Genomic DNA, 13,368 nt, shown 5'->3' with positions numbered 1-13,368 from the left:
AAAAAAGAAATACAATACATTACACCCTGGTATGTCTTATTCTTCTGTGACCATTTTATATCAATGTTTACTATGATTCCATCTGGCTGAGTGTTACCATTTCTCTGCCTTTATGAGGACAAAAAACAAAAATGACACTGGAAGGAGCAATGTTTAAGGCCAGAAATGTTACAAATTTGTGTGCTCTTTCATTAGCCTGTAAGTTGCTGCCCCTAATAAAAAAAATGTTCTGCATAACCTAACTCTACCCTCTGCTCCTCCTTCAGAAGACTTCCACTTTGAAGAAAGAATAGGGTGATTAACCAAGAAGGGCAAGAGCAAACACAGAGAGCTGCAATGTGCCCTACCAGTAGCAGGGAGTTTTGTAAAATGTCTTACTTTTCATTCTTATTTACCAATTAAATTAGCTTTTCCTGGCTGGGACCCCAACTGTTTGCATTGTTTCTCGCCTGCTTTTACATTCTATATTTTTAATACTGTACAAATACGCTTTGGGAATGAAAACTTTTTTGTCATAATAAATGCTTATAGCGTTAGAATGAATACAGGCTTATCACCTCAATACAAGAACTATTTCATGCTTTATGTGACTTACATTAAGATTTATTACACTTTATCAGAATATTTTTACTAGTACAATTACCCTTTCTTTTTTATCAAACTTTTTTAATCATTTAAAACAGAACAGCCCAGTTAATCCTATGCAAGTTGAGATGCTGTAATGATCATTTTAAAAGACTGACTGCCATTCTCTGTAATAATTTTTAGGTCTGAATAAAAAGCTGACACAGAGTTATAAATCTATCATGGGATTCTTCAAAAAGTCTGTTCTGCTAAGTCTTTGCACTACCTGCACCACATTTTCAAATGATTTGGCATCTTTCAGCTGAATGTGGTGAATTATCAGCCAATTAGAGATACATATTGAAAAGGTTGTCCCCATGGATAATGCAAATGCACTTTGTTTTAGGTTTAGGAACCCCATCAAATAAAAATATCTTTTTTCAGCAGATGACAGAATTTTTTGTTTATGATACTAAAAACCATTAGCACTACACATATTGCTAATAACTGCTATTTTTTTAAGCATACCATATAATTATTGATTACCATTATACATTATACACCTTACCTACTCTACTTATGCAATTATGTTAGTTTTTATTTAGAACATGTTTTCAGTAAAATAATGTAGATATGAAAATATAAAGTTTTGAAACATGTTTACACCTTCTTCATCTCAACATAAGCAAAAGGCAAATTACAGATAGGTATATCATTCACCAAGCACATGATTTCAGTTCAGTAAATGTGAAAAATAAACAATTCAGTTCATTTGCAAGAATGTGTTGCTATCACATTAATCACCACACTGTCATATTCCCAAAACTAATCACAGTCTATTTATCGCTGAGTCCATCTGCATTCAGCAGATTGTGCTGCTGGACAAAAACGCCTAGGAGTCATTGACAGCACATGGCTAATGTCACACTACCTGATAAGTTAATATGAATTCACTTCTTTAAATGCATTACAGAGGCTAAAGTTGTTTTATATTTGTTTTAATTTTAAACAACATATATTATTATATGTATTACATTTGATTTAACATATAACCTGTACCAATCAGACTTTATACCACGCATTTTCATAAGGTGTTTTAAGAGAAAACTATACTTCCAGAGCTGACTTCAACATTTACTTGATGTTGCAGCATTATACACATGCTCCTGAAGATCATGATTGAAATACATGTTAACAGAAATAGAATGGACAAGTGGTCTATAATTCTGTATATAGATTAGATTAGATTAGATTAGATTAGATTAGATTAGATTAGATTAGATTAGATAAACTGTATTAATCCCAAAAGGAAATCTAATATAGTTGCAGCCTTTAAATTTTAAATCCCTTCCAGTTATCATTTTCTGATTCAGTTTTCTTTTAGTTATGCTTTCTAGTAATTTGGAACAAACTAATTGTGCTCAAATAAATTACATAAAACACAATATGTTATCATTGTGAGCCCACCTAAAAAACAAAACTGCGGTCAAACATCCTCAGAGCTACTGAATGTTCACAACACAACAGAATCTATTATTGCATTGCATTGTAAATTAAACGGTGACATAACATAATATTGCAAGCAGTCCATGTAGCCAAAAGTATTCAAATATGGGATAATAATGAGAAGTCATTATATATTCTGACATGATGAATATAGAATTGATACAAGAAAGAAAAAGCAAACATGCCCTCCTTAAATATGTCCTGCTTACAAAACAGCTTTGTACATATGTCTTTATGAATACATCTTCTTCTTCTTTCGGCTGCTCCCATTAGGGGTTGCCACAGCAGATCATCTTCTTCCATATCTTTCTGTCCTCTGCATCTTGTTCTGTTACACCCGTCACCTGCCTGTCCTCTCTCACCACATCCATAAACCTTCTCTTAGGCCTTCCTTTTTTCCTCTTCCCTGGCAGCTCTATCCTTAGCATCCTTCTCCCAATATACCCAGCATCTCTCCTCTGCACACGTCCAAACCAACGCAATCTCGTCTCTCTGACTTTGTCTCCCAACCGTCCAACTTGAGCTGACCCTCTAATGTACTCATTTCTAATCCTATCCATCCTCGTCACACCCAGTGCAAATCTTAACATCTTTAACTCTGGTCTTTATGAATATACGAGAAACATAAACATTCTTAAAAGTTGGCTAAGTATGCATGAAGAAAAAGCCTACATAATTCTGATGTAGAATTCAACAGAAAATAAGGCCTATGCCATAATACACATATAGAAGAAATTGTACTGTGCTATGAACAAGTGTAACTTCAGCAAATAACACTGACCTAACTAAAATAGTGAACAGCAGACCAATTAGAAATCTTGAAATAAACGCAATACAGCTCTCCATAAAATGCCATCCCAACCTTTAACTATTTAAAGCTAGAAGATAATTGCTTGTCCATGCCTCAGGAGACCTTTCAACCTTTCACCATCAAATCCCCTTTATTTGAAACTGCATGAAATAATTTGTTTCAAATAAAAGACACAGTGACAGAACAATTTCAAAGTTATTCTTTTCTCATTAAGGTTGTCCTAAAGTGCCTCATCTACATTTCTGCTTTAACAGAAATATTATCAGCAGATAAGAATAACAGTATATGGAATGCAACATGACATTTTTTATGACAATCATTTAAGAGCTACTATAGCTTATTGGAAAGATTTTGTTTCTTAAAAAAATGCCAAATTATTAAACTGTTAAAACTATGAATGCTTACTCCATTTTCTTTATGATTTGTTTTATTTACATTAAATTTATAAAATTGTGCTAATCCTTATATACCAGTACATGACCAAAAACATGTTTTTATCTTAATTATACTTATCTTTACCAGGATACAGAAAATAATTGCATTTGTCCATTACAGCTTCCTTTCTTATTGTGTAATACAGTTCAGATGTCAGAAAACTGGAAAGGATGACACTTTGACACTAACTATATAACATTTGCACAGCTGTTGGACCACATTTGTAACCAAGGTCTAGTCAAGTGGTAAATGTATTCAAATATGAATTGTATATATGTGGTTTTCAAAAAAGACAAGATGAAATGCTTAGGTATTTAACATATCTTTGGCCATTCACACAGACACAAATGCAGACATTCTTGCTCACCACAGTATAATTGTCTCCTGTAGGAAATTTCTGTCAGTATCCTGTATTATGCTCTTTCTATGACAATCACAAGAAAGCAATTTGCCTGTAATTTTTTCACATTAATGGTAAACTAGTTCACATGACCATGATTATTTTGTCAGATTAACTGCTATAAATGCACATAGTTAGAAAGTTCCATAGTCACATATTAATTATTTACCAAACCCTTGTCAAGCCAATACATATTTACTTACTTATTGAGGTACAAATGTGCCTACACGATTTAAAAAGTTATTATTTTGGATGCGCCATAGTACTATTGTGTCATTCTTTGGGAACTTTTTTCATATGATAGTATGTGATGTGTGCCTATAACTTATTCTGTTCAAGGTGCTATATAAACAGCTAAAAACAGATATTAATAGTAAGATTAATTAATGTAACATTAATGCCTGAAGCAGGCATTTGTAAAATGTCAGCATATATTTTAACAGAGAACGTTTTAAAGATGTTATGTTGCACAATTCTACTGTTACATAAGCATCTCATTGAAGCTTTAAAAATATGCACAGAGGGAAATACAAGAATACTTCCAGAGTATGCACAAACAAATTAAAAGAACTAAATCACTGTTTTATTTTTTTTTTCTCTGTCAACAGGGTATACTGCTTCGTCTAAATCAAAATATCTAAATTCAGACAGATATTGACAAAGTTACTCCACATGAATGCTTTTTGCGCCATAATCAAATGAGAACTCAAGACCATAAATAAAAAACATTTATATGCATCTAGGTTATTTAAGAGATACCTTTATTTTTGCTTTGGCACAAAAATTGCAAATATCTGGAACAAGCTACCCAACCATGATGTTTAAGCTGATTCTCTAGGATCCTTCAAAAAGCAGCTTGATGAGATTCTTGGATCAATAACCTATTGAAACCAAGCAAGCAAGATGGGCTGAATAATCAGCATTCTCCTTTATTGAAAATAAAACTGCATTATATGTCCACCATCCATCCATTCACTAAACCTTGCCTAATCCAATTATTAGGTAACAAGGAGATGGAGCCTGTTCTAAGCAGCTTTTGGCACAAGGCAGAAACCAGCCCTGTGCAAGGTACCAGTCCATCACTTGGCACACTAACTCTCACCCTCACCCACACCCACATCCACTTACAATGAGCTAATTAACCAAATGTATAGTGTAGAGCATTCATATGTAGACGGGTAACTGGAGTATAGTAAGTAAAACTCATGCAAACAGAAACAATACACACATACTTGATATGGACAGATATGAATGCAGTCCAGTGAGACTGTATTGGTATATTAAAATTACCTTCATTAATATGATAAATTGACAGAAATTCACCAGTGTATGTGTGTTTGTTGATAATGGTTGGTAATAATTAATTGATACCTCTTTCATGAGTTCTAAAACTGTGAAGGATAAAATCTTCAAACCTTCAAATCAGTACTTTTGGATGGATATGTGTGCTACTATAAAAGATTAATTACGCTCTAAGTACAATTTCAAAAAGACTTATCTGTAAAGAAAAAAACATTGCTAGTAATTGCACGATAATTCCAACGTCCAAGAATAGATTCTAGTTTTTCATTGATGAACTTTGTGCTTCACACTTTATTTGTTGCAGAAACAATCAGATAGCAGATTGCACCATCAGATGACATTAAACAGAAAAGCATAACATCAGATGGGCTGTAGATTATTTGGTCCACCAGTTTAAAGTGTCTCCTCATTACAAAATTATTACATACACCCAACCAGTATTCCATTATTTTAATCAGTTAGTACCTTTATTAACACAATGATGTTTGCTTAAAGCAGTATATATGACTACTATGTTAATAATAAAATATCCTTTCTTTTTATTAAGTATAATTTAAGCAAATTGTAGTTCTAGGAGTAAACTCTGTCAGTTTATTTATCAAAAATGATTTATTATCGAGAGATCAGTTTCTATCACCAAATTTAATATTTGTCTTTTTTACATATTGTTTTTTTTTCCCTGTATCTATCCCACATTGTGTGGTAAAGTTTGCCAAAACATGTAAAAAGATGTCAGAAATCTTCACTTATTTAAACACACAGAAGATTTGTCTCAAATATATAATCAATGATTTTAATTACAGGCAGCAATTGAATGAGTTTTTGGTTAGAATGAAAACTAACACCCACAGCATAATTATGTTTAAAATGCAAAATTATTTAACAACATATTTTTATTTAACGTAATCCGAATTCAATAACCCTATTCAAATGATTGCTGGAGGCAGTTTATTAGTATGGTGTTCTGGTATATAATGCCCATATACTTCTATGTGATGGCATAGTACTAGCTTTGTATTATTTTTAAAAGAAATAAAGAAAATGTGTCATAGACAAAATAATAATTATGCTACTAAGATTTCTACATTTTAAAATAACATTAGTCACAAAAGTTAATACAGTATGCATTGTGACACTTTCCTAAGTTGAGCACTAACAGGACATTTGTGAGCACAGCGACATGGAGTCTAAGACATTTCATTAGGTGGTATTTTATCAGGAACTGGCAAACTCATTTTCATAATGTACACATTTTCTGAAGATGTGTTGAAGAAAATAAATTCTCCATTTCTTAATTTAATCTTCAGAAAAAAAACAAGCAAAACATAGTCAGGATATTTAAAAAAGCAACAATAAACAATACAAAATTATATTAATAGTTTGATGCTTATGTATTGAGTTACATAATACTGTTTGTATCCATGCCTTATAGTAATGTTTAAATATGTTTTGCAAATCTAGACTACAGCATCTTTTTAAAAAATTAATATTTGATTCTTTATTACTATAATTTTAAATATGGTAATTCTGCTTGCAGAAGTTCATATCTATTGCCAGTATGTACAAGAAAAAAACATAACTGATATTTTATCAGACAGCATTTATATTTACTACTCACACTCAAAATGTGCCAAATGTTTCAAACACTAGAAAAGTGAATAAGTAACCATTGTAAACATATATTGAACACTGATGAAACTCATATATTACTACATATCAAAAGTAATCTGAAAAAACAAACTTTAACAAAAAAAATCACTATAAATTAATGAGAAAATGGAATTTCTTTATTGTATTGTTTTTACCACTAAAAATGCTGAAAGCAACTCATAAAATGAAATGTCCTCTTAGAAGGTAAGGCATCTGATTAAAAGCTGATTATAAATATTTTATAAGAACAGTAAGCATCTGAAACTTTTTGGAGAAAAGTTGATGTAATTTATATGCATAATTAGTTTCTTATCAATAGAACAGAGCAACTGTTGTCTTCAATCAATATAGTTTATATTGTACTCCTGCTTACTCAGCTTAAACGCTTTCATTGCTATGCTGGCTATGTAAATGCATCCTTTAAATTCATTTACAAAAAAAAAAAGGAAAAAGTTATTATTTTACAGAAAATAATTTAATCACTGGTATAGTCTTATTTTTTTCTCTTTACATTAAATAAAAAGATAACACAGCAATAACATTATCTTAAATATTTCTATTAATATAATTATCGCAAAAGAAAATAATATTAATTTCCTCGTTTCAGCAACAGCGCAACCTGTTTTATTATTATTATATTATTTTTGGACATTGATACGTATTAAAAAGGTCATTCAAACACATTACAAAGGGAGAGAATGCAAAACTGCAGCATTACTGTAAGGATTGAAAGCTAATAGTGCTTCGTTGGCTCCTCCCGGTGGTGAAAACTAGTAATTACAGTTACTAGGGAACAGCCTTTCTTTTTCAAAAATCTCCATATTTTTGTGTCTTATATATATATATATATATATATATATTCCAATTAAAAACGCATTAGCCACCTTTATTTTACTGGAGCTATCAGTCTGGTAAACGTTTCTATTCTGGAATCTATCAACAAAGTTAGTATATGGTTTGTTTTGAGTATCTTATCACGAGACTAGAGGATCATATCAACTACTGCATTAAAAAAAGACCACAGTATATTCTGTTTGCATTTTCATATTTGTTTCTACTGTAGTTGCTCTCTGTGAAAATTAACTTATCAAACAATAGCAAATCCTAAACAAAATCGTAATTTAAAGTAATGCATGCCCTGCATTTGTTTGCCCAAGATAAACATTAGGGTTTACCTACCTTTTAATGTTTAATCTTTTATTTCTTTTACAGTCAGAAATTTTTTGTTTAGCACCCTGTATTTTGATTGAAGAGGTTTTATTAAGAAGGCTATACCAGACGCATATTCACTATACATTGATTTAACATTACCTTTACAATTATTTTCACTGAAATTACAGAATAAATATATGCACATTTTTTTTTCCAAATCGTTGTGAGAGAGAAAACATTAAAAGTGCTTCCTACAAAGCTGTTAGTGATAATATCCAGGAGCATTTAAGAAAGTGCGTCGACCTCAATAAAATCTTGAGCGTTATATATTCACAAATGTCGGTCCTTAGGTGCGTCCTTGAGATACAGTAGTACTCATTCGTCCTTGTATATATATAAAATTAAATAGAACACTGAACAATAAAGCGTTGAAGTTACTCCATTATTAAGTGTGTTGTCGTTTGAGCAATACCCACCCTGCAGTTTTAATACATGCAGCAAACTGCATTAATGTACAAACTGTGCCTTGGGCGATTTATAAATAGGATAGTCACCGAGACATCCATTTTCCCCATCATATATCCGAAACATGAGGAAGGTCCACCAACTGCATAAAGACTGCGTGTTAGAATTTAGAATCAACAGCTCCCCATGTCTCCGATGGCACAGTCAAATTAGTTCAGTAAAAAAATAATGATTGATAACATTGCTGGCTACTCTGTAAAAAGGCACTTTATTGAATATCTGAGTATGGCCTTTCCTCCAAAGCAATTTGGGGAAAATATACTAATATATATTTTCTTTCTTTTTTTTTAAATTCATGCTGCTTTTTGGGCTATTAAATGTAAATATACTTCTAAAATCGATATGTCGACTTTTCCAGGACTTCGAGGTAATCCGGCTTCGTTTGGAGTTTGGCCCTTAACTCGAGGTATTCGCTTTGAGTTTGGTCAGGGAATCCCTTTCCAGTCGTAAAAAGAAGGGTTTCTTTTAGCCTGGCATCTTGTTGTAAATCAGGATATTGCATTCCAGGAGGGTGGGCGTGCAGGTCCTTTAATTTAGGGACTGTGCCGTAAAGGCAGTCTACAAAGCCCACCGTAGGGGCTGGTCTCTCTCTGTCTATAACGCCCGGGCAGAGCACACCATTTTCGTGGAAGCCTGCAATGTCCCCCGATTGATTAATTGTTACTATGGTATTGAGTTGAGAATTTGAAACTGCCATTGTCCACTCTTTTTCTTTTTCTATTAAAGTCCTATAGTTTGTGTTGTTCTCTTTTGTCTCTGCAAATTCCTCATCCATTTCCCCTTCTCGGGGTTTGTAAATGGGGTTGTTGCACATTTGTGTTACCGGGTGTGGGATGTAATCGTAAACGTGTCCCGGTGCTTTTTCTGGAGAAACACTCTGCTTCTCCTCGAACATCCTGCACTGTATTTGAATGCCAGTCAGGTCTACTTCTTGCCTTTTTCTGAAAGGCAATTTTTTACGTCTCCTCAGCACAAAAGCAAACAGTCCAGCAGCAATGAAAACGGCTAGGATGAATAGGACCAAAAGGCTGAGGATGAGTACAGATAACGGGATGGCGCCCCTCGGAGGGAATCCGAGCCCGAAATTGCTGGTGGGGATCATGCCGTCTGGCGAAGCAGGAGATGCAGTGGAGTGTCTTAATTCTGGACACAAGAGATCAATTTCAAGAGACCTCAGATCCTTCCCGTTAAAGAATTCGGGGGTCTTGCATATGACCTCCCCCACCATAATTACTGTGCTAAGTTTCTCCATCCACTGCTTGAGAGGTATAATGTCACACGTGCAGTCCCACGGATTCTGGTGCAGGTCAATCTGGACGATGGAGTTTAGGTGCTCAAGGACGCCATTTACTGGCAAATAAAGGAAATTGTTATTTCTCAGATTCAGCCTGGCAAGCGAGGTGCCCGCGAAGGCGTCTGTTGGCAGCGTTCGCAGTAGGTTGGCATTGAGGAACAGTAATTGCAGATTAGGCATTAAACTAAAGGCAGCCGGCTGAATTTCTCGTATTACGTTATACTCGAAGTACAGGTAACTCAAAGACTGCAGCCCTCTGAACATACCAGGAGTAAGCCTTTCGATATCATTTCCATTCAAGTATAGTCTTTTTAAATTCGGCAGGTTGATGAATGCCCCGTCCTGCACGTAAGATATCCTATTGTTGCCCAGATGAAGTAAATCCAGACTTGAAAAGTTCCAGAAATCCGACCTATATATTTTCTGAATTAAGTTTCCACTTAAGTATAAATGTTTAGCATTTAATGGCCTGGGGAGAAGTTCTGAGATATTGTGAAGCCCCTTCTCTTTGCAATTGACTGTTAATCCTAAATCGTTGATGTGCAAATTGCAGGTGCAACCATTGGGGCAAATGATGGGTATGGGGGGTCTAGTCTGGTAAGCGGCTATTGGGGGCTGATTGGGCCCCAGATAGTTAGTGCGAGGAGTTGGAGGAGTTTTCTGTATTCTTGGTCTTTTCGTCGGCGGCCGCAGTTTGTCCGGGGTCTTATCAACAGAAGACGCAGTATTATGATAAGAGGAGAGCATCGAGGAAGGCTTCGTAGGTAACGTGTTCTCATAATTAAAAGCCTGCCGGGGGATCCCTAAGCTGGCTTCAACCTCCGCCTCAGACATCTGAGGACACAGTTCACTTCTTTTAATCTCCCTCAGGTCCTTGCCATGAAAATGGAAAGGAGTCTCGCACGTAATTTCACCCACCAACGCTGTATATGGGATACGCTCCAGAAAAGTTTTTAGCTGTACAATATCACAATTGCAATTCCATGGATTCTCCTCGAGCTGGATCTCCATAAGGCTTCTGCCAATGTATTCCAACATGCCCTTGTAATATAATATTTTTAATCGGTTCCCACGTAAATCAAGGTGCGTTAAAGACACAGACCTGAAAAGATAGCTTGGTAGCATAGGAATCAAATTGTCATTAAGTATTAGAACTCGCAGTTTACTTAGGTTTCTAAAGGCTCCACTTTCAATCCTTTTAATGACATTGTAATCAGCCTGAAGGTATTCCAAACTTTCTAGTCCCATAAAGGTGTCATTTCTAAACACCTCCAGTTTGTTCTCGTTTAAATATAACCTTTTTAAATTATTAAGGTTATTAAACGCTCCAGCCTGGATGTCCTGCAGTGCATTGTTGCCCAAGTTAATAGACACTGCGTTGTTCAAATGAAGAAAACTATTAAAATACAGTTTTCGAAGGGAGTTTCTCTGCAGGTAAAGTTTAAACGGCCTTGACCATGTCTGTGAAATCTGGCTGATATTTGTAAATCCCTTGCTGTCGCAATGTATATGGAAAATGCTTTCCTTCACTTCGCATTCACAAGGGTCAAGGCAAGGTTCGTCTATTTCCTCCGAGTCTTCCAACAAAGGGATTGGAGTAGTCCATCCTAAAGCTATTGTGCTTAATAGAGTTACCCACAGCATCCTTCTTGAAAACCAGATGATACTGCGCAGTAAGTGAAAAAGCGTCTCACTGATCTGCAAAAGAGAAAATAGGTAGCGAGCATCTTGTAATTTCAGGATCTATATCAAGTTGTTACCTGCAGCTTTTGACCACAGTAAAGTAATGTGTTATACCGATTTTGAAACTAATACATAATTGTCACCAGGGCTTTTTAAAAGCTGCATATAAATTATTGCAGTATCAGCATTGAGTTATTAATGCCAGTTCATAATAAATGATTTTGGGAATTATGAAGCCAGCGTTTAGACACAGATAGATAGATAGATAGATAGATAGATAGATAGATAGATAGATAGATAGATAGATAGATAGATCCTGAACGTGCACGATAATAAAAATAATAATAAAAATAGACATAAAAAATGTGCCAATAATAATTTCGCATGCTGGTTCAGACATCACCATTCTGTTCTTCAGAAAAAGAAATGTAAAAAGTTACTTTAATTTCCATATACTGACTCTCATACTTGATAGTAATTTGTGTTTTTTCAAGGAAGGCACATTAAAAAGAGTGCACATCGAATTATGTTTTTGAATCATTATTTTTTATTTTGTAGCAAGAAATCCCGAAATCCAATTAGCTGACATCACATTTTCATGCTATCAGCAAATGTAATGGGGGGAAAAAACTTAACAGTCAAATGCTGCTGAGCCTGATAGGAACTGTGATTTACAGGATGAGCTCTGCACTGAGATTTTGAATACAGACCATTTGAATACAGATCCGCTTGTCACTTTAAAGGTACGAGTTTAGAACTGACAGTATTATCATCCTGTGCTTCATTTTAATATGTATATATAAAAAAAAAACAACGGAAGTAAGACCCCAAAATCATTTAAATACAAAAGGCTTGGAAATGCCCTCCACAACAATTATATATATATATATATATATATATATATATATATATATATATATATATATATATATAATGTAGTAATAAAATATCAGGCGACCCCTCCCCCAATAAAGATTCTGATTTATTTCTGTGAATGGATATGCAAAATAATAAAAACGCCACCAGACGATTATACTAAATGGGAAAAAAAGAGAAGCAGAGCCGATCAGATAAACACAGTGCAGATAAAAAGGAATTACAATGATGCCTAATACATCATTTTAAGGACAGGCTCAGTTAAAGGAGAATAATTAAAAGCATTCTAGCAAAATCACAGTTTCTTCATTATTACATCATTCGTCATTTAGAAAACAAAACACAGAAAGAGGCTACATATCTGGATTCATATAGTCGACATCTTGTTTTCCCCTTCAAATTAATGTAAAACTATGCAGTACAGGAGTAAATGTTGGTTACTCACCTTTTGCAGTGGAATTTTAGAGCATCCGAAAAAGACTAGAGTTTAAAGATTGTTGGATCTCTCTCCCTCTCTCCATCTCTCTCTCTCCCTACTCCTGCTGTGGCTGAGGCAAAGGAGGAAAAAAGTGGAGACGTGATGGGAATGAAATGCCCCCTTTCTATAGGATTATTTAGAATGCAGATCTGCTACAAAGCGCGTTCAATGGAGTAACGGAGATTCTGCCGCTCCGAGCTCTGATGATGCTTTTTCAGTGTACCAGTACATCACTTGGATGCTGGATCACAACGAAGAATCGTTTTCCCCCATCAGGTCTTTTTTAGACGTCATGGAAATGAGCTTGAAGAAATGGGAACCAAACTGGTAGGGGGCGGGGACGCGCTTGGCACTGCATCGTGGACGCGCATCGGGGCGCCTTCAGATCTAATGATTTTTTTTTTTTTTTTGCCCTGAATGATCACTAAGTCGGGAACGCCTGGTGTTTTTCGTCCTGTTTAAGCAATGCACCCGTTTCTAGATAAGCGCTACATTGCAGAGGATGTTTCACACTTAGTCAAATTGCATCACAACGTGAGCAGCAGGGATGAGTCACAGCTGACAGGTTCCTTTTTTAATTATCTTCACATTCTAACATGTACACACAGAAACACGCACACTTAGCCCTTCCCTCCTCTCTACTACCCCCACTCCCCTTCGCACACTCACACACACGCGCACACACACACACA

General features: G+C 34.9%; 1 protein-coding gene across 1 annotated transcript; it reads right to left on the bottom strand.

The window, feature by feature from the left end:
* Nucleotides 1-7,304: 7,304 nt before the first annotated feature.
* slitrk3a (SLIT and NTRK-like family, member 3a) lies at nucleotides 7,305-13,343 on the bottom strand. Its single transcript, XM_028794476.2, has 2 exons — nucleotides 12,644-13,343; nucleotides 7,305-11,337 (listed from the first exon to the last, which is right to left on the bottom strand). Exon 2 carries the CDS (start codon nucleotides 11,281-11,283, stop codon nucleotides 8,677-8,679), a length of 2,607 nt encoding a protein of 868 aa, XP_028650309.1. The 5' UTR covers nucleotides 11,284-11,337; nucleotides 12,644-13,343; the 3' UTR covers nucleotides 7,305-8,676.
* Nucleotides 13,344-13,368: the final 25 nt, after the last annotated feature.

This window comes from Erpetoichthys calabaricus, chromosome 2, assembly GCF_900747795.2.
Source record: "Erpetoichthys calabaricus chromosome 2, fErpCal1.3, whole genome shotgun sequence".
Lineage (NCBI taxonomy): Eukaryota > Metazoa > Chordata > Cladistia > Polypteriformes > Polypteridae > Erpetoichthys > Erpetoichthys calabaricus.
This window is presented reverse-complemented; position numbering and strand designations above follow the sequence as displayed.

Bases quoted from the DNA above. Each gene is read 5' to 3' on its own strand.
- slitrk3a (XM_028794476.2), bottom strand. From the start codon at position 11,283: ATGCTGTGGGTAACTCTATTAAGCACAATAGCTTTAGGATGGACTACT.